Source organism: Tenrec ecaudatus, chromosome 3 (assembly GCF_050624435.1).
Source record: "Tenrec ecaudatus isolate mTenEca1 chromosome 3, mTenEca1.hap1, whole genome shotgun sequence".
Lineage (NCBI taxonomy): Eukaryota > Metazoa > Chordata > Mammalia > Afrosoricida > Tenrecidae > Tenrec > Tenrec ecaudatus.
Window position 1 is genome coordinate 151,530,077 of NC_134532.1, and position 21,823 is coordinate 151,551,899.

The 21,823-nt window shown below is 39.6% G+C and overlaps 1 protein-coding gene across 5 annotated transcripts in view; it reads left to right on the forward strand.

Annotated features, from left to right (window-relative positions):
- The window catches only part of ANKRD17 (ankyrin repeat domain 17), a 158,460-nt gene that overhangs the window by 122,591 nt on the left and 14,046 nt on the right, over nucleotides 1-21,823 (forward strand). For all 5 annotated transcript variants that reach the window (XM_075544211.1, XM_075544210.1, XM_075544213.1 and 2 more), the window contains 6 exons: nucleotides 8,520-8,691; nucleotides 10,202-10,649; nucleotides 11,465-11,620; nucleotides 12,656-12,805; nucleotides 14,193-15,826; nucleotides 20,167-20,364. In XM_075544211.1, coding sequence (XP_075400326.1) covers nucleotides 8,520-8,691; nucleotides 10,202-10,649; nucleotides 11,465-11,620; nucleotides 12,656-12,805; nucleotides 14,193-15,826; nucleotides 20,167-20,364 — 2,758 coding nt within the window. The remainder of the gene's footprint in view (nucleotides 1-8,519; nucleotides 8,692-10,201; nucleotides 10,650-11,464; nucleotides 11,621-12,655; nucleotides 12,806-14,192; nucleotides 15,827-20,166; nucleotides 20,365-21,823) is intronic.

Here is a 21,823-nt window from a genome sequence, read left to right on the forward strand (position 1 = left end):
TGTAGGACATGCATGGAGAAATAAAGAGAAATCACCATAATTACAAGTAACTGAACTTACTAACAACCCTGGTGGTACAGTAGTGATATGTTGCTGCTGACCAAGATCTGAGAAAACCACCAGCTGCTTTGTGACACAAACATCTATCACCTTGCATAAGGATAACACAGTTGTGGGTGTCCTGTTGGGCAGCTCTACCCTGTCTTACAGGGTCACTGAATGGGAACCAATCAATGGGGAGGCCAAAGGGTTGGTTTGTTTAAATGTTTATACTGACTGATGGCCTTAGCTCTACTACGTTTGTTGGTAAGCTCTTACCACAGCTTACTTGACCAGGCCACCAGAGTTGTTTTCTCCGATATTATCTCTTGTTAGTCTTCCTCTTGGTTACTTTATTTTTCAAAACAGAGATGCCCTTGAGAATTTTTTGTCTTTGGTATGCCCTCTGCCTTGAATGTCTCAGGGTCTCACACTCTTCCTATTCTCCTGCTTTTTTACTTTACAAATGATTATATCATACTTGGTTGCCCTATTTGTAATTAGGATATTATACTTAGTTATTCTGATGTCTCTACCATTAGAAGGTGTGCCACACAAATCTGGGTCTGCCACACAGTAGGCACTCAATAAATGTTCCTTGGATGAATAAATATATTAATGAGGGTGGTATACTTTTCAAAAAATGGTATAGAAGAATATTACTTTACTACTTGCTTTTATCCCTTAATGACTGGTGCATATTGTCAATAAATTCTGATCTAAATAGCTGTCTCCGATTTTGTCACTATAATGTTGCAGTAAACATTCTTACACAAATTTCCCTATATTTTATTGCTTTTATTTTACCAATTATTACACATGGGTCAATATATTTTTAATTTAAAGGTTAACATTCCCACCAGCATTATGTGAATGTCACTTCTTCAACTACTTACTTATATTTCCTTCCCCGGTCATTCATGATTTTAAGAACCCTCCAGCTCAAGGGAAGTCAATAGAAACTTCCTTAGAGATGTTTATTTTTCCATAAATATTAAAACTCAAGGGTGGTACTTATTTCCTAATGCTATATCATTTGGATATAAATCAGTTCTCCCATATGGGCTGTATATTTCCCTAAAGTTCATGAGAAAATAGGTTAAAAGATAATGGAATTTTTTTGGCTAACTTGTTTAAGCTTTTCATATATACAACAGTTTCTTTGCCTTTTAAACATTCTTCTTGTGTAATATTGGAAACCGTTGCCCACTCCAAAATTTCTCCAAGACCCTTCACAGATGTTGGCTGCGCCCTAATTTGTAGTCCAGCTTCCCCTCCCTGCCATTCCCCCCTGGGGAACCACCGTTATACTTTGGTCTCTGTGTACTAGTATTTTAGGTACTCTGATTGAGTGGAATCGTAATATTAGTGCATGTGTGGCTAATAACATTTTCGAGAATCGTATGTGTGCCGCGTATGTCAGGAGCTCCTTTATCTTGTTGAGCAATATGCCATTATGTGCATGTACCTCATTTATTTATTGTGTGAGGAACATACGGGTCTCCACCTTTTGGTTAATGTAGTGGTGCTGCAGAGAACTTTTAAGGGCATGTGTTTGTATTCATGTTTTAAGTTCTTTTAATAGGTGCATTGCCTATACTTCCCATCATTTCATTACTGTTCTCCAGGTCTGATCGTAAATTTTTGTTTTAAAAATCATTTTATTGGGGGATCGTACAACTCATCACAATCCATACATCCTTCCATTGTGGAAAGCACGTTTGTACATTTGTTGCCATCATTGTTCTTAAAACATTTTCCTTCTACTTGAGCCCTTGGGATCAGCTCCTCATTTTTCCCCTCCCTCCCCGACCCTCTTTCTCCCAAACCCTTGATAATTTATAAATTGTTATTTTGTCATGTCTTACACTGTCTGATGTCTCCCTTCACTCACTTTTCTGTTGTCCGTTCTCCCCCTCTCCCCCACTTTACCTCTGTGTTTCCAGCTCTGATCTATACCAGTGTATATCCTTTGGATCTAGCCGGATTTGTGTGGTAGAATTGGGATGATGATAGTGGAGGGAAGGAAGCATTAAAGAACCAAAGGAAAGTTGTATGTTTCATTGGTGCTATACTGCACCCTTACTGGCTCATCTCCTCCCTGAGAGACTTCTGTAAGGGGATGTCCAGTTGCCTACAGATGGGTTTTGGGTATCTACTCCGCACTCCCCCCCTCCCCCATTCACAATGATATGATTTTTTTCTTTGATGCCTGATAACTGATCCCTCATGATCGGTCACGGTGTGGTGTACCTCTTCCATGTGGGCTTTTTAGTTTCTGAGGCTAGATGGCTGCTTGTTTATCTTCAAGCCTTTAAGACCCCATATGCTATAACTTTTGATATATGGGCACCATCAGCTTTCTTCACCACATTTGCTTTTGTCTTCAGCGATCATGTCGCGAAGGTGAGCATCATGGAATGCCAGTTCAATTGAACAGTGTTCTTGCACTGAGGGAGTACTTGAGTAGAGGCCCAGTGTCCTTCTGCTACCTTAATACTAAACTGGTTGTAAATTTTATAACCGTTTTGAGTTTAATTTTTAAAATTTCTTAGTAACTCTTTTCAATTGGATCTGGTGCCATCGTCTGAAACTCACTCTAGCCATCCCACTATTAGGCAGTTAAGTTTCTGATTATCCTCCCCTATGTTTTCCAGCTGCACTCTAAATTCCCACTCCAACAATCCTGTAATCCACTGGTTCTCCACCTTCCTAATGCTGTGGCACTTTGATACACTTCCACATGTCGTGGTGACACCCCCCCCCCCCAACCATAACATTATTTTTGTTGCTACTACATAACTGTACTTGTTGTGAATCATCATGTAAATATCTGATGTGCAGGATGTACTTTCATTGTTACAAACTGAACATAATTAAACCATAGTGAATAATCACAAAACAAAGTGTAATTACATATTGTGAACTATTTGTGTTTTCCAATTGTCTTAGGAGACCCCTGGGACAGAGTCGTTTGACCCCCAGGTGGAGAGCCGCTGCTCTTATTCTTTGAACCGACCACCTTTTCTTTGCCCATTCCTCCTCTGGTCTCATTTCTTTCTCTCCTTTTTCCGTACACCATTGGAGCTCAGTTTGTTTTGGAGAAAACCTTTGACCTTTAGACCAATTTTTAACTATATGACAAATGAGTTTCTTAGTACTGTTTAGTTAATAGTCATATTTTCCCTAATGCAATATTAGTATACCGATCTTATTGGGACCACTATTTCTTGTGCTCTCAGGTCTGTTCCAACCCTGTGGACAACAGACTAAAATATTGACTGGTCCTACACCATTCTTACAATTGTTACTGCGTTTGAATTCGTAGCTGCAGCCAAAGTATCCATCTTCTTTTTTCCCTTGACCTGCTTTAACCAAACATCATGCCCTTCTCCAGGAATTGGTTTCTCTTGTCATTATAACCCAAGTCTGTGAGATAAATTAGTACTGATAGCCTCCTTTCAAAGGAGGATTCTGGCTATATTTCTTCCAAGACAGATGTGTTGGTTCTTTTGACAGCCCATAGTATATTCATATTTTCTCCTTTGTGCTCAGACTTCTGCCTCTTGCTTTTATTCTTGCTTCCTATATCAGTGAGAAAATCAAAGGATAAGAAGAAAAATCCCATTGCCGTTACTCCCACTTGTACCCACCATCGTAAACCAAAAAACAAACTCGGTGCTATCTAATCCATTTTGACACATAGTGACGCCGTGGGATGTGGGGAACTACCCTTTTGGGTTTCAAGATTGTAATTCTTTATGGGAAGCTGGTGGTTCCAAACTGCTGACCTGGTGGCTAGCAGTCCAACTCGTACCTACCAGCTGCCAGGGTGCCTTCACCCATGATAATTAATAAAGGTTGAAATTAGTCCCTCCATTTGTATATACACTGTGTCCTCTCTTCTCTCTCCCAAGAACATTGTAAGGGCAATTTTGTTTCTTTACCATTTCCAGGGATCATTCTTACTAAATTATTTCTCCAAATTAAGCATTCAGCAACAACAAACCTGCCTTTTGGTACGTTCATCTCTAGCTACTGACCCAGTTCTCTCCTCTGCTTGGCTATCTCAAATTCTTTTAAATGGAATTTATGGTGCTCTTGCACAATTCCATAAAACCCAATCTTAAAAAAAAATCATTTTACTAGGGGCTCATACAACTCTTATCACCATCCATCCATCCATTGTGTCAAATACTTGTGTACATTTGTTGCCATCAACATTCTCAAAACATTGTTTCTACTTGAGCCCTTGGTATCAGCTACTCATTTTCCTCCCTCCTTCACAAACCCTTGATAATACATAAGTTATTTTTTCATGTCTTACAGCTGTCCGATGTCTCCCTTCACTCTGTTGTCTATTGTCTAGGTAACTTACTGCATGGAGCTAAATACAATGGTTAATTCTCCCCTCTTCCCTTAATATAATACCCAATAACAAATGAACTGATGTCTGACCTTGCACTGATGCTTAATTCCTGGGCTGGTAACCAAAGATGAGCTCTTAAAACCACCAAAGGAAGGTGAAGTTGCCTGTACCCCTAAGACTGACTGTCTCAGAAACCCAGGGTAAAGCTGCTGAGTTACAACTGACTTGTTTGCAAGTGGGTTTGGTGTTTTGAAAGTTTTATGTCTCTGATGAATCATTGGTCCTTAACTTAAAGTATATACCAACTAATTCCAAAATTTGCAGTTCCAGCCCAGATCTCGCCCCTTAGTTCCAGTGGCATATCCTGGCTTACTTTTCAGCATATCCATTTATATATCTAAGTAAACATCGCATACTTGCTGTGTTTTTATCTCAACCGATCCCTTTTTTTGCAAAAGTGGCAAAAGAAGTTTATTTACTAGCTCGAGCTAGGGCTTCCTCCCTCTGCTGCCCGACACAGGGAGGAACCAGCATCCAAAAGGGAATCAGCCTCAACTGATCTTTAGTCACCCTTGATTCCTCAGTATTTTCCATTGTGCTGAAACATGGCGGCCTGGTGGCATTGTGGTTACATGTTATGCTGTGTTCCACAAGGTTGGCAGGAAACCACCAGCCTCTTCTCCGGAGAAAGATGGAGCTGTTGGAATGCACAGGGGCAGTCTGCCCTGCCCTAGGGGCTGCTGTGAGTCCCGCATGGACTCCAGGCCAGGGAGTTGAGTGTCAAAAGGAGCTGCTGTATTTGCATGAAAGCAGCATACGGATGTCATCTCTTCCCGCCCTGTATGACTGCAGTCGCCTTTTAATTAGTCTCCCGGTTTCTACATTGCCTACGGCTTGTTTTCTACATAGCAGGCAGAGCGATCATTTCAAAGTTACTTACCAGGGATTTTAAGAAAGTTAGTGGAAAATCTAATTGATAGGTGGCTATTTCCATAAACTTTTGAAACTATTCACCTATTAAAGTATATCATTCTTGTGCTCAAAAAGTGGACTACCTTATTTACCTCAGAGAAAGAGATAATCTTTAAAATGCCCTCCCCAGGCCTACTTGATCCAGTCCCCAGATAAAACATGTTCTGAGGAGCTCTGGAGTTCACATGCACCTTAGGTGATTTAAGAGCCAGGTCAAAGGTTCCAAGGAGTCTTTCTCTTCCAGTAAAGATTTGTAGCCTCCAACCCCCCCAGGGCATTTCTCCCTGTCCCTGTTGGGCTGCCATAGGTGAGACTCAACTAGGCTCTTAGAGGACCTAGGAGACACACCTTTTAGAGAGCTCTAACCAAACCAAACCTCTTGCCAAGGTACTTGTTACGAAGTTTCCCAGGCTGAGAATCTGTAAGTTTCTAGATTGCCTAATCTAAGGAAGTGTAGATGCCAGCTCATACCAAGAGCCTACTCTATAGGACAGGATAGATTTGCCCCTGTGAATCTTTAAGGCTGCAACTCTTCAGAAGAGGGTAAAGCCAGTCTTTGTCAGAGCGGCTGATGGTTTCAAACTTCAGACCATGCCCATAGCAGCAGCACAGTGCATATCTAGAGCAAGCCACCAGAGGTCCTGGAGGAATAAGGAAAACACCCATTTTTGTCCTTCAAAATTTAAGAGACAATGTAATAAATACCTTTCTTAGGGTTGATCTGCAAAGCAAGATAACCCAGACATTGCCTCAGGGCCAGACTCAGCAGACAAACGTTTTTAAACTTGCCTATGTAAAGTTCGTCCACCCACTATAGCCTGGAGTCCGTTGCCCCCAGTGAAACAGGCCAGTTTATAGGCCACACCTAAACCCAGGACTACTTTCCAGGTTTAAGCTTTTTCTATTTCTTTTTTTAAAGTCACTTTATTGGGGGTTCTTACATCTCATCACAATCCACCCATCCATCCATTGTGTCAAGCACATTTGTACATATGTTGCCATCATCATTTTCAAAACATTTTCTATTTAAGCCCTCAGATTTTAACTCTTAAACAGTTTAGCGAAATCCATTGTGTCTAACCCCAAAGCCTCACACTTCATTTGCTATTTTGGTTGCCAAAATTTATTTCCTGTACCTTTCTTCTTAAGGCTGTTCTGCTTATTCAGCTATGGAGATAAAAACAATTTCATCATTTCAAATTCTTAACGAGAAGATTTCTATAGTTCTACCCGTTACTAAGCTCAGCCCCTTTGGTTCAGCCTTTACCCTGTTTTTACTCCAGTTCTCATTGTACTTACATTCTGTTAGAGCTGAGTGGGCTATCCATAGGCTTCCCTTGGGACTGCAGGCAGGGAAGAAAGCAGAGAGCAGGTTTTCTGTGGACAGGCAGAAAGAGACACAAAAACAAGGAGCTCTAATAGGCTGAATCACGCATGCTCAATTTCGTTTTCAAACTGGCCAATCAGATACTAGACCTCCTCCCCTGCACTCAGGGAGTGGACCTCACCAATTCTAGTTTCTTGATCCAGCCAGTACTTGAGAAAGGGCTCCAAATGGGAATCTGCGTCTTTTGCAGTGTACTATGCAGGGGAAATATCTATATCTTCAACATTTATCTGTTGTATTATTTCCCAAAATGAATTTGCCTTTTTTAAAAAGGCAGTTCTCATAAAACCTTTTCAGACCCAAGGCTTTTTTCTTACCTCACAATGTAACTGCAGTGCAGTGCCCCAAGGTGTACAGCATTTCAGTTGCCAGGAACAGTTTCCCCAGTAAACCTTGGAAGCCTGTGGAACAGGTCTGTTCCTTTGGGGGCTTATGGCATAAGGCAGACTGGACTAGACAGCTACCAACAATTCTGGTTTTACTTATGAAATTGGTAAACACTAATATTAACAGAATAAAGTAAGAACCCTTGGTGCCGCTGTTGGGTAAGCATTAGATGGTTAACCACAAAGTAGGAGGTTCACATCCACTAAATCCTCCAGGGAAGAAGATGAGGCGTCTACTACTGTAATGATTGGCAGCCTCAGAAACATGTTTGTAGGTTCACTTGGAGTCAGAATTAACTCAGCAATAGGTGCAGTAAGGTAAAATAGAAATACTCTGAAGATACTCACCTTTAAACCTTTGATTTATACCTTTTCAGCATTTCTTTTACAAAGAACCAAAATCACAAGTCCGTTTCATTGCTTGGAGTTGCTTCTGACTCAGAATCACATAAAGGATTTTCTCGCAGTGTAATTTTGTAACACATGTAAATTGTGCCTAGTCCCCATAATATGTAGAGATTTATGCTACTTTCAATGAATGACGGCCTAGTATTCTGTTGAACTTGTACTACTGTTAATTTTATCTCTCCTCTATGATTTTGTTTTTCTTTATTGCTACTGTAGTCAATTTTCTAGAAAGTGTTACTGTCATTTTTCACTGCATGGAGTCATTTTCTTTAGCAAGTTCTTAGGATAAGCTGTTTTGTTTTTTCCATTTTAATAAATGACTTTCATATGATCTTCGCCAAAATGTGAGATGCCCACCAGCACAAAAGAACTCATTTGCCCAAATTTTGCCAATCTGTAGTCTTTGTTTAGTAATAATAATTAAAAAAAAAGAAGCTCTCACTCACTGCCAGTGAGTCAGTTCTGACGTATGCATCAAGTGTCAGGGACAGAGTAGAGCTGTCCGTCCGTGGTTTCTGAGGCTGCAAGGCGTTCTGGGGTCAGACAGCCTCAACGCTTCCCCTTGCAGCCCTTGGTGGGTTCTACGCACTGCCCTTCCATTCTGCCACTGGCAGCCCCACGTGTCGCCCATCACGAGAGTGGAGCACCTAACAAAATGTAATGCCTTGTTACTGTAATTGATATTTCCTAAATGGTTATATGACTTTATATCTGTTTATTATTTTCCTGTTTTAAATTTAGAGTGCATTTTTATCATTGACTGGATCTTGGTATATGAAAAATATTGTCTCTTTGGCGTATTTTGAATCTGATCTTGATCAAATGGTGAAGTAAACTAGTTGGATTTTAATTTTATGGTATCCTGGTTCCCTGGTTCCCTGGTGACAAAATGACATTATGTGACAATTGTTTTAACCATTGGCATATTCCAGTGACTATTATATTGATCCTTTAACAGTTAAGGGAAGAAAGCCGGAGGCTGGCTTTGGCTGCCAAAAGGGAAAAGAGAAAGGAGAAAAGAAGAAAGAAAAAGGAGGAACAAAGGAGAAAACTAGAGGAGATTGAAGCGAAAAATAAAGAGAACTTTGAACTCCAAGCTGCTCAAGAAAAACAAAAGCTTAAAGTTGAAGGTATTTTTTTAAACAACTATTACTTTCTAGGGCAAATTATATTTGTTTAACTATCCAGTCAATTAAAGGGGAAATGGATTTCTAAAAGAGTCTAAAAATAAGTAACTACAGACTTTTCCCCCCTCATAAGAAGATTTCAATCCTACAGGTAAATCGAAAGAAAGATAAACCAGCACTTCAGTATCCTCCCTTATTGTTAACATCTTCCTATGTTTTTACTTTTTCTCACAAATATACATACACATTTTATGAGGCATTTGAAAGTAAACCCTGATAGCCTCACAGTCCTCTGTAAATATTTCAACATGCATACATACACAGCATGACATTTGTTTTCATAATTATGATGCCATTTATGATTCTTAAAAATGACAGCAATTCTGTAGTATCGTGTATAATCCAGACCACATTTAGAAGTGCCTATTTATTTACTTTGTTTTTACTATATTCAATATATTTTTCAACTGATTAATACAGCTTACCAACTGCCCTCCAGTCAATCCCAACCCACAGAGACCCTATGGGATAGAGGAGAATTGCTTCATATGGGTTCTGTGGTGGAGGCTTGCCTATTTTTAGGCTGTCATTAAAAGATGATTTGACACCTAAGTTCAGTGAAGCTTTGAATTATATCTGTGAACCTTTGGGTAGTTTCCATTGGTGCACGAATGAGTTTCTTATGATTGTAACGGAATGCGGTGGGGTGGTGGTGGTGTGATTTTAGGTGGGATTGGTGTGGGGAGGAACTATTGCCATTAAATCACCAAATAGGTATGTACTTTGGTTGTTGTTGTTGTTAATGAAAACCCGTTGTCACTTAAATACTTACCCAAGAACATCTGATGCATTTGTGGCATCTCCTTTTTAATCCTTCCCTCTCCCCTTTCCATTCTCCCCTCTTGCATTTGGAAGAATTTGCTTGTAAGCTATATCTGTCATGCAGAATCAACCCTAAACATTTGATCATGCATTTCTCAGTATTAGGGGCCTTATTTGGTACAACTAGAATAACATTATTATATCGTAGCACTTACATTATCTCAGAAATATTCTTTACAATCTACCTGCTGTGCTGTGGACAGGACTTAGGAATAGAGATTTGAGAACATATCACTCATAACTAACTCATTACCAATGAATGCCGAAATGACTAACGATTTTATATCTTAGCCATTATGTATCTGCCTGGTTTTTAAATTTTGCCTGTTTTTCCCCCCCTCAAAATTGTGGGGATTTATCAGGGAGTTACAACAAACCAGGATCAGGATATAATTGGAATTGTATCAATTCCTGGAGTCTTGTTTTTGGCTGATGCTTTCAGTGCAGCTTGAACTTTCTTCCTTTAGCATCATTAGTTCTTGCTCATGTGCTGCCTTCTGAAATGGTTGAAAGTCAGCTAGTTCTTTTTGGTTCAGTCACTCTGGAGAATCTTGCTTGTTTCAAATACCCAGTGCCACGTATATTCTGGGAGTGGTTAACACTTGCTAATTCAATGTTGCTAATTTTACAGATGAGCCTGAAGTCTTGACAGAGCCTCCAAGTGCCACAACCACTACTACTATAGGTATATCTGCAACCTGGACAACGTTGGCAGGTGCCCACGGTAAAAGGAATAACACCATAACTACAACCAGTTCAAAGAGGAAAAGCAGGAAAAACAAGATTACTCCAGAGAATGTTCAAATTATATTTGATGATCCACTACCAATTTCATACACTCAGCCAGAAAAAGCTAATGGAGACTCCAAAAGCAGCAGTACCAGTGAGAGCGGGGACAGTGATAACATGAGGATTTCCAGCTGCAGCGATGAAAGCAGCAACAGCAACAGCAGCCGGAAGAGTGACAGTCAGTCACCAGCTGTGGTTGCCGCCACTGTGAGCAGCAAGAAGCAGCCATCGGTTCTGGTTACATTTCCAAAGGAGGAGAGAAAGTCAATTTCTGGCAAAACATCAATAAAGTTAGTTCTAATGTTTGTTTTCCTGTGCACAGTGCTCCCCGACTGCTACCCGAAAGGTCTCCACTGGAGAAAGCTAGGGCAGTCTGCTGCTGCCTTGGAGACCCGCCAGGGCAGTTCTACTCTGCCCCCTCGCCGCCCCCTCCCCCCTCCTCCCGAGGTCCCCTGTGGCTTAGAATCGACTAGATGGACCTGGGCTCAAATGTCTTCATTAAAATTTTGTTGCCAAATTTGTTAGTAATACAACCAAATTAGCAATTTGCATTGGCTTTTTTTTGGAAAAGATTTTCATTTATGCCAATGAAGACACAATTTTAATTAGACAGTTATTCCTAGAGATTTTATTTATGAATATTGAATGATTTCTGCTATATAATTTCTCTTTGACTGATAAATTTAGGTATTGAAAGTATTGATTTTGGTTGTTGAAGGTTTCAATTTTGTGATTCAACTTTGGTAAATTTGATCCTCAGATAGAGCTGTGCATTAGATTGCTAACCAAATGGTCAGCTGTTGGAAACCACTAGCCACTGCGCTGGAGGAAAATGGGGCTTTCTGCTTCCCTAAGTTTACAGGCTCAGAAACCCACAGCTGCAGTCCTCCTCTGCCCTGCAGGGTCACTAGGAGTTGGCATGAGCTCTGTGGCAGTGAGGGGGGGTGGAGGGAGATAGTACCTCTTTACACTGGCCTTTCAAATCCTGAAGAAAAGTGAAAACTTGGCCCTCACCTCACCATGTATAATCTAAATATAAAAGGATAAAAATCAATTAACTACATCTGTTCAGTATTTAATGTACTTTTCCTACCCTCCTGTAAAGATTGTCGGAGACCATCAGTGAAGTGACCAGTAATTCTCTGTCCACTTGCACAAAATCTGGGCCATCTCCCCTTTCCTCCCCAAATGGGAAGTTAACAGTAGCAAGCCCTAAGCGTGGACAAAAGCGGGAAGAAGGATGGAAAGAAGTGGTCAGAAGGTCAGTGACTGTTCTTCTGATGGTTTTCCTTACTCTTTGTGGACTGAACTCTCCTTCTGGTCTGGTGGTTACTAGCCGATTGGTGGGAGCCCAGCTGAGGTGGCACTGCGATTTAGACGGGGGGGGGGGGGGTGTGTGGAGGGAGTGGTGTCATTACTTTCTAATTCGGAGAATGAACATTAAAAGTTTGGTACTTATGGTAGCTTATTGGACCACACAGGTATTGTGATTCTTTTAAGACTGTAGATTAAAAAAAAGAAAAAGACTAGATTGTTATCTTATGCAACTTTGAATTTTGGAGCCCAATATGTATGTAGTAGGCATCTAAGGAATGCTTAATGGATTTTAACCGAGAGTTCTCTTAATATGGTATCCAGCTAGTCCATATATGAGAGGGATTCAATAAGTTAATGGAAAAATGGAATTAAAAGGTAATAGAATTTTCCCACGGACTTTTTGAAGCCCCCTCACATGTGCGTAGGAACCCAGGCCTACCTTCTTTACCATTATTAATGTTTGCATTAGCACAGTACATGTCTACCTATTAGGCACTTTACAGATGTTGTGAGAGATGCAACACAATACGTACTGTTTTAAAAATACAAATTCTTTATGTTGCCTAAGGAAGTGGTCAGTCAACTAATAATGTATTTAAGGTCCCTTTGGCAGGGATGATAAATTGTTCTGAAAGTAGATTGTGGTAATGGTTGTACAGATCTGAAAATATACTTGAAGCCATTAAATTGTATGCTTAATATAGGTGAACTTTATGGAATGTAAGTGATAACTCGGTAAAGGTGTTTTTAAAAAAGGTAAGAGTGAATTGCAGGAAAGCAAACAAGGTTTGGTAATCAGTTAGAAATGTATTTATTTATATATTTGTTAATTTTATTTATTTCTCTCAGTTGCTCTCTGTTCACCCCGGTGGACTAGTTGGAAGACGTGACATTTTAGTATTACTTTTTCCTTATTTTAATTATAGCCACTGTATTAGTGATTTATCTAAGTTCATCTTTACTGCTTTTGTTTTAAAAGGTCAAAGAAAGTGTCTGTTCCATCTACTGTGATTTCCAGAGTGATTGGAAGAGGAGGCTGTAATATCAATGCCATTCGAGAGTTCACTGGTGCACACATAGATATTGATAAGCAGAAAGACAAGACGGGAGACCGGATAATAACTATAAGGCAAAACTTGTCTCTTATATGTTCTTCCTTTCTGTCTTATTGCCCTGTGGTTTGAGGAAATAGAACCATTTGAGTTTTTAGTGGAGCTTTACATTTAATAACACATAAACAGGGTTAGTACTATGCACTTGTGAAGTGTTTTAAACAAATCTTGTTACGTGTAGGTGGAGTAAGGGCCTAGCGTATTCTTAAAAATATATCTGAGATTTTTCTGAATGAATGTAGTTTTGTCAAGTTGTCTCTGGGTGGCGCACACAGTGAAGAACTAGATGACCAGCTGAAAGGTTGGGGTGAACGAGCTGGGGGTGCTTTGGAGGAAAGCCCTGGCCATCTCCAGAGGGGGCACAGAAGGGGTTGCCGTGAGTCAGAATTGTCGCAACCGCAACTGGTTTGTTTTTTAAATGATCATATTTTAAGCTGGCTTCCATCTTTCTCTGAAATTAGTATTTGAGATTTGTTTGATCTGAGATTGTGGCCATAGGATATGAACTTAGTAGTTTAAATTTGAAGTGAAAATAAAGTTATTTTGAGTAAATCATGAAAGGGTCTGTACTGAATGTCCTCAAAGATGATAGCCTAAATAAGACTGTATGAAGCTATTATTCAGTGACGTTAGTGGAATCTAAATCCTGTTGAAATGATCTGATCTGCTTGGGGATGACAAGTAGGAGAGAGAAATGCCTTTGCAAAGGTTGGTAGTTATAGCCTGCTCTAGAGGGAAGGAGGCAGTTAGCCACCCATATTTTCTACTCGTCCTCTGCCCCCCTGCCCTGTGATCGTGGGCTAGCTACAGCCCACCTTCTCTAGGAAAGAGGGAAGAAGATACTTAAAATCAGTCAGCCGCTTCCCTGATGATCCGTCGTGAGGTTTATGGACATTATTGACATTATCAGGATCATTTCCTCAGATTGAGACATTTTTCCAGGGGAAGTAACAACATGTATTTTACTAACAGAGAAATCACTAGTGAATATATAGATGAGATTATCTCAGGAACCATGTTTTAAGTTAAAATACTCCTAGAAATATACTGCTTTCTTTGATTAACTGTATTTAAATATTTAAATTTATGGCAACATGGACTACAGAGTCTTTCAAATGCAGTGGTTTTTCTAACTAATATATATTACTGTGGAAAATGGCTTCTTAATGGAAGTGTCAAGGAGTTTTGAGGATTTACTATATCCTTGGAAAACAGTAATTGTGGACATTTATTACTTTGCTTGCAGAATGTTTCAAGAATGAGTAGAAGATTGCTGCATAATTCTTGTTATCTGTACTCTGTGGATATATTCACAGTCCACACACAGAAATGAATTTAGGCTGTATGTGTTAAAACATAGAGGAAATTTGGCCTATTTTAATTTGTTTTTAAAATTACTTTTAGGGGTGGCACTGAATCAACAAGACAGGCAACCCAGTTGATCAATGCTCTGATCAAGGACCCCGACAAAGAAATTGATGAACTTATTCCAAAGAACCGCTTGAAGAGCTCCTCTGCAAATTCCAAAATAGGGCCGTCCGCTCCTGCCACCACTGCTGCTAGCAGTTCCTTGATGGGAATAAAAATGACCACGGTCGCCCTCTCATCCACATCCCAAACTGCCGCAGCACTCACCGTGCCCGCACTTTCCTCTGCAGCCGCTCATAAAGCCATGAAGAACCCTGTGAATAATGTCAGGCCTGGTTTTCCAGTTTCGCTTCCATTAGCGTATCCTCCTCCACAGTTGGCACATGCTTTGCTTGCGCAGACTTTCCAGCAGATCCGTCCACCAAGGTTGCCCATGACCCACTTTGGAGGGACTTTTCCACCAGCTCAGTCCACTTGGGGTCCCTTTCCTGTCAGGCCGTTGAGCCCTGCCAGAGCTACTAACTCGCCTAAGCCTCACATGGTGCCTCGCCATAGCAATCAGAATAGCAGTGGTTCTCAGGTGAATCCAGCAGGTCCTTTAACTTCAAGTCCAACAACTACAACCAGTTCATCAGCTTCAACGGTGCCTGGCACAAATACAAATGGCAGTCCAAGTTCACCTTCGGTCAGAAGGCAGCTTTTCGTTACAGTTGTGAAGACATCCAATGCCACCACCACAACAGTTACAACCACAGCTAGCAACAACAGCACTGCACCCACAAATGCCACATACCCCATGCCTACTGCCAAAGAACACTACCCAGTATCATCCCCATCTTCCCCATCTCCACCAGCTCAGCCAGGAGGGGTTTCTGGAAGTAGCCCTTTGGATTGTGGAACAGCATCTCCAAACAAAGGAGCAGCTTCCTCTGAACAAGAAGCAGGTAGTCCACCAGTGGTAGAAACAGCAAACAATAGACCTCCAAAGAACAGCAGTTCTTCTGGGACTTCATCAGTCCATTCTGCTCCACAGCAGCCTCTGGGATCTGTTTCTCAGGGGCCAAGACCACCTCCCCCACAGTCTCAGGTTCCTCCCCCAGAAGTTAGAATGACTGTTCCTCCGTTAACAGCCCCAAGTTCTGCTCCAGTGGCGGTGCCTTCTACTGCCCCAGTGACTTACCCTATGCCTCAGACACAGGGGGGATGCCCCCAGCCTGCTCCTAAAGTGGAAACCCCTGCTATTAGACCACCTTCTCATGGCACAACTGCCCCTCACAAGAATCCAGCTCCAGTGCAAAATTCATCTGTTGCAGTCCTCAGTGTCAATCACATTAAAAGACCTCACAGTGTTCCCTCTTCTGTCCAGCTACCTTCGACCTTAAGTACACAAAGTGCTTGCCAGAATTCAATACATCCAGCAAATAAGCCTATCGCTCCCAATTTCAGTGCCCCCTTACCATTTGGGCCCTTTAGCACATTATTTGAGAACAACCCTACTTCTGCTCATGCCTTCTGGGGAGGATCTGTTCTTTCATCTCAGTCAACACCAGAATCTATGCTATCAGGAAAATCCTCGTATTTGCCAAATTCAGATCCTTTACATCAGCCTGATACTTCCAAAGCTCCAGGTTTCAGGCCGCCATTACAGAGACCTGCTCCAAGCCCCTCAGGTGAGTTTGTGTTTTCTGCTATTTTGCGGTTATGCAGTTAGTTATATAGGTTTTATAAGAACCCCTGCCCATTTTCTAATATTTTTGCTCCGGGACTGAACCTTAGGGACACAGATTCTTGTCATTGGTTAACACAAATGCTACTGTATTATGTATGTTTACGGCAATACTGTTACTATGTTTTTGGCTCTTTTTGAAAAACTGTTTTGGATTTTAGCTTGAATTTCTAATAGTTAAATTTCATCAGGCCTTTTTCTCACCCTCAAAAAAAATCCCTTACTGTAGATATTACAGTAGTCGAGTTGATGGGTGTATTCCAGAGCCAGCATATTGAAACCTGTCTCTGCAATTGTGGATGACTGTAGGCGAGTTCTTTCAGTAATATACTTGTCTTAGTCTTATTAGGGTGCCTTCAAAGTAAAGAGCCAATAAAAACAGAGACTTCTGAGGGATATGGTGCCAGTTAAATTCAAGACAGAGCTCAGCTCAGAAGGTTATGGTGATTGTTTGGTGAGTTCCCAAGGGTGTAATCTTTTTGATAGTTTCTTGAAGCAAATGGGATGGTCACAAGACCTTGTCATGAAGCAGTTTTAAGAAAATTAAAAACTGTATTGGTAAGAAAAGGTCAGGAAAGTTGCACAAAGGAGGTTTTGTGGGGTTTTTTTTGTTTTTATATATCTCAGCTATAGCATGTTTGTCCTATGAGTGTAGCCAGGGCTGTCTTTTAAGGACTTCATTAGAACATCTTTCCTCATTTTCTACCATCCTGATTTTGTCCCTTTGAACTGCTTTTTTATTCCCCAAGAAGAGCATTGAAAAAGAATATGATTTGAGTCCCTTGAACATGGCAAATTAATTTTGATGTGGTATCAATTAAAGAATGCAGAATTCTCTGGGGAAGGTGTAGAGAGATAGAAATACCACTTTAAAGAGGCGATCTTGAGTAGTAGTAGCCTCACATCTCGATTCTGTATCATAAATGATTCTATGGGTTTTTAATACTACCTGTTGATTTCCTCTTGTGTGCTTATACTTTAGTGAGACAGTGGCTCCCAGACTGAAACCTACTGCTATTGAATTGTTTCTTGTTCATAGTGTGACCCTTTAGGACTAAACAGAACTGCCCCACAGGGTTTTTTGAGGGTTTAAATCTGTAAGGAAACAAAAGGCCACATTTTTGTCCCATAGTGTTACTGAGTGGTTCAAACTGTCAACCTTTTGAGTAGCAGCTGAGCAGTTAGCTATTGTACAACCTGTGCTGTTTAATGACACCAGAAGTTTGCTTTTACAAATACAAATTATTGGGAAAGGTTTTAAAAATTGGATTTTTATACCTGTTTTAAAAACACAATTAAAGCATAATGCAGTAACCACTAGCCATACATGTTGATTAAATTTAAATCAGTTAAAATTCAGTGAAATTTAAAATTCCTTCAGTCATACTCACTGTATTACAAGAGGTATTCAGGCATGTTTGGACAAAGAACTACTGTCTTAAATAACACTGCACACATACCCCTGCAAAACATAATTAAACTTATGCCATCAAGTCAATTCTGACTCCTAGCCACTGTTCTAAGACAAGGTAGAGCTGCCGTGGGGTTTTGTGAGACTGTAACTTGATAGGAGTAGAACTCTAGTCTTTCTCCTGCAGAGCAGCTTGTGATTTTGAATTGTTCTCCTCCGACTTGAGAGAGCAATGCATAGCCACGACACCACCCAGGGTCCTCCATCTAAGAAAGTTGAAATTTGAGCGATGTTGATGTATACAGTTTTTGCTTTGTTTTGGTTTTGTTTGTTTCCTTTCAACTTTTCATTTTTTAAATAGTTGTAGTCTATTGAAGAATAACTGTATTCACCTCTCTGCTTCCCCCAATGAAAATATAATGTGTAGCATGCTATGTTGATCAAAAGGAAGAACTTAACGTAGACGCAGTACCTCAAACTAGTTTCTCAGATTGCAACAGTTTCTCCAGTAATGTTCTTTATCTGTGGCAGGAGCCAGTCCATAAGACCAAGTTGCAGTTAGAATAATTGATTTTTAGTAAGAGCATTTCAAGTAATTCAAAATTACCTGTGCTAGAGATTGACACACTGTGGCCCACCGGTCAAATCTAGTTTACTGTCTGTTTTTTCCATTTTTAACTTGTTGCGGGGAAGGAAAATCTAAAGAAAAATATTTTTTGACACACAAAAAATTAATTTGAAATTCAGATTTCAGTGTCCATAAAATTTAGTTGGAATACAGCTATCCCTGCTCATGTACAGAAATTGTATATGGATATTTTCATGATGAAATTTCAAAGTTAAGTAATTGTGAGAACAGCTATCCCAAACCTAAAATTCTATCTAGTATTTGAAACTTTATACAAAGGTTGCCAATCTTTGGTCTGTGATGTTGTGACGATCACATTCTGGGTTTTAGTTTCCTAAGTTTATGAGAATTGTGTGTTATGTCTTGTATTTCTGTTTATTACATGCAGCAGATAGAATATAATGCACATGATCAGTAAATATTTCTGTAATGAGAATCGATTGACATATTCTTGTATGCTTTTTTTTCTTGTATACTTTCAAAAACATTTTTTGAGTACCAAAAACTTGTACTATACAATTAACATTTTAAAAAATCTTCATAATTTTTATTATGATAAAAATTGAATGGTGATACTTCATTCAAAACTGTGATAGTGTATGATGTGATTTTAGAAAGGCGGTAGTGGAAGTTTCAAGGTTAAGAGGTCATAGATGTGCTCTGCTGGGTTGGTTGGAGTAAAGTCCGCATTGATGACGTCAGTGTCTTATCAGAGGGAAGTGTTGCTAGATTTAGGTCATCTGTACGGAGGCAGCATCTCTTATCTTCTTAACTTCTTTAAAGTATTAATTATTTTGACTTTTTTTCCCCTTAAATTGTTTTGGGTTCCATACATACTTTACATAATTTATATTTTAGACACACCTACTTTTAGTTTTTATTTATTTTTATTGATAAATCATTTTATTGGGGCCTCTTACAGCTCTTATAACAATCCATATGTTAATTGTATCAAACACATTTATACATATGTTGCCATCATCATTTTCAAAACATTTTCTTTCTGCTTGAGTCCTTCCTATTAGCTTCTTTTTCCCTCCCCCCTTAGATAGTTTCTATTTTTAATAAAATGTGAACCACATAAAAATTTAAGGAGTAGATAAACCAAATTTTTACCACTTGTGTACATCCTGCCTTTATATTTTCCAATCCCTAACATATTTTTAAACCTTCCTCTCTTCTGTATCTTCATATATCTTTCCCTTGGTCCCTGCTCTTCTCCTCTCTGTCTCCATTTCTTCATTACAATTTACCAAATAACGGGAAAGTAGATTTCTTACATTATAATTCTCACCCCCATTTTAGCATACATATTCCCTAAAAATGATCTCGGCTTTCATAGTTATGCTACTGTTACTGCACACAAGGCAATCAACGTTAATTCAGCAACAGTGTGGAATATGCCTTAGTCTTATCCTGCATATGTACTTTAGGACTGTGTGAACTTTTACATTGATCATTTTCTTCTTATGACCCCAAATCTACTGAAGGCTCATATGAGTGTAATGCTTTTGACTGAACTGCCTATTGGGTTTCCCCCTGTTTTAAAGCGTCTCGGCATCTCCTCAGCTCGTCTTGATGTTTGTTAATCCTTTTAGGAGCCCAGTTGCCCTGCATAGTGCCTCATACTTCTGATGTGCTACATTTTAGAATAGTGTCATTTCCACATGGTTAGAGTCAGTTGAAGCGTGCTAGGGAGGACCATAAGTTGGTGATGTTTTGAACTTCATAATGCCTTCCACCGGAAGTCAGTTGATGAACGTTCCACTATGGGCTAGAGAATGGTAGTCGTCAGATGTCTCCATAATTGAGATGTATTAAATTACTTGATCATTGATTATTTAACCAGTAAGTTCAACTCAGAACTATTTAAATCCAGCATTGCTGTTAACTTCACATATGTTCTGCAATGGCCAGTAACCCGCTGCGGTGAATTGGGCCACTCACAGTGGCCCTCAGCCCCAGGAGGCCAGAAGCCACACTGCCTCATCCTTCTCCTGCAGAGTAGCTGATGAATTTGAACTGTTACCTTTCAGAATACACTAAAATTAAGTATGAAGAGATATTCCCTGTTAATAGGTCCCCATCCCACCACCCCCATCTTTAAAAAAGGGGAAATAGGTCTCAACAGAATGAGGAGGAAATGCCATTGGGACATTTCTTTTAAAATAATCTAAAATATTTTGTGGGCCTCTCAAGATTTTCTTTGGAGTGTAACTATTGTAAATTACGATCTCCATTATAGGTATTGTTAACGTGGATTCACCATATGGTTCAGTAACACCTTCTTCTACACATTTGGGAAACTTTGCCTCAAATCTGTCAGGAGGACAAATGTATGGACCTGGGGCACCCCTGGGAGGAGCACCCGCCGCTGCTAATTTTAACAGACAACATTTTTCCCCACTCAGTTTGTTGACTCCATGTTCATCAGCATCAAACGGTGAGTGCCATATGGTATAATTCTTTATTAAAGTTGGCATATGTTTCTTAAACATGAAATATTTTTCGAGTGAATTCAGGGTTTGGGATTTCTAAATTTTAAAGCGGCATCATGATTTTACTATGATGCAGTGTAATTTTTACCCTTGGTAATCTGTGAAATCAGGAGAGATTTGTAGAGGATTTTCAAATTTTAAACTTATTAAAATGTGTAGGTTATATGAAACCTAGATTTTTTTTGAAACCTAGATTTTATAACAAAGCTATTTCAAGCTAATAGCTTGAAAACTTAAAAAAAAAAACCCACTTGTACTTCCTATTAATGTTTGGTTACTTGGAGATTATGTACTGTATATATGTACTGAGGAGAATGTGTAATGATCATGTGCTAGGTAGGTTTTTAATTTTTTTAATTTGCCCAATACTTATTTTAATAACTATAAACAAAAACATCACTAACATTTGTGCAAACTTGCTCTTTGCTAAATAAATACTCCTGAAGTGCTTTGTACTGATTAGTCATATGAATTCAATTTGATTCATATTAATAATAAAATGAAACCTAAAACACCCAAGTGTAGGGGTATAGCTAAGTGGGACTTGGAAGCTTCATAAAATAGGATTGAAATTATTCATGTGTGTTCAAGCATGGGACATTTCAAAATGAATACTTGTTTGTTTAAGTGTACTGTAAAATATACCATTCTAGGAATGTATATCTTTTTGTATATTGAAAAGCATCTGGAATGTACACCAAATTGATAGCAGTGGTTATATGTGAGTGGTGAGATTGTATTTTATTATTTATTAGGTTTACTTGTTCATATTTTATTTTAAACTTTTTGTGAACTACGTGAAGGTTAACAGCAAATCAGTTTGGTTTAAAAAAAAATCATTTTATTGAGAGCTCTTACAGCTCTTATCACAATCCATACATCCATCCATTATGCCAAGCACATTTGTACATATGTTGCCATCATCATTCTCAAAACATTTTCTTCCTACTTGAGCCCTTGGTAACAGCTTCTGCTTTTTTCCCCCCTCCCTCCCAAACCCTTGATAATTTATAAATTATTATTTTTTTCATGTCTTAACTGGCCACTGTCTCCCTTCACCCACTTTTCTATTGTCCATCTCCATGGGGGGGGGTTATTATGTAGATCATTGTGATCAGTTCCCCTTTTCTCCCCCCGTCCCCCCATATCACTACTGTCATTATTGGTTCTGAGGGATTTATCTGTTCTGGATTCCTTGTGTTGAGAGAGCTTATCTATTCCAGTGTACATGCTCTGATCTAACCCGATTTGTAAGACAGAATTGGGGTCATGGTGGGGCGGGGCGTGAGGGGAGAAGCATTAAAGAACTAGAGGAAAGTTGTATGTTTCCTCAGTGCCATACTGTAACTGGCTTGTCCCTTCCTTGTGGCCCTTCTGTAAGGGCATGCCCAAGTTTCTACAGAT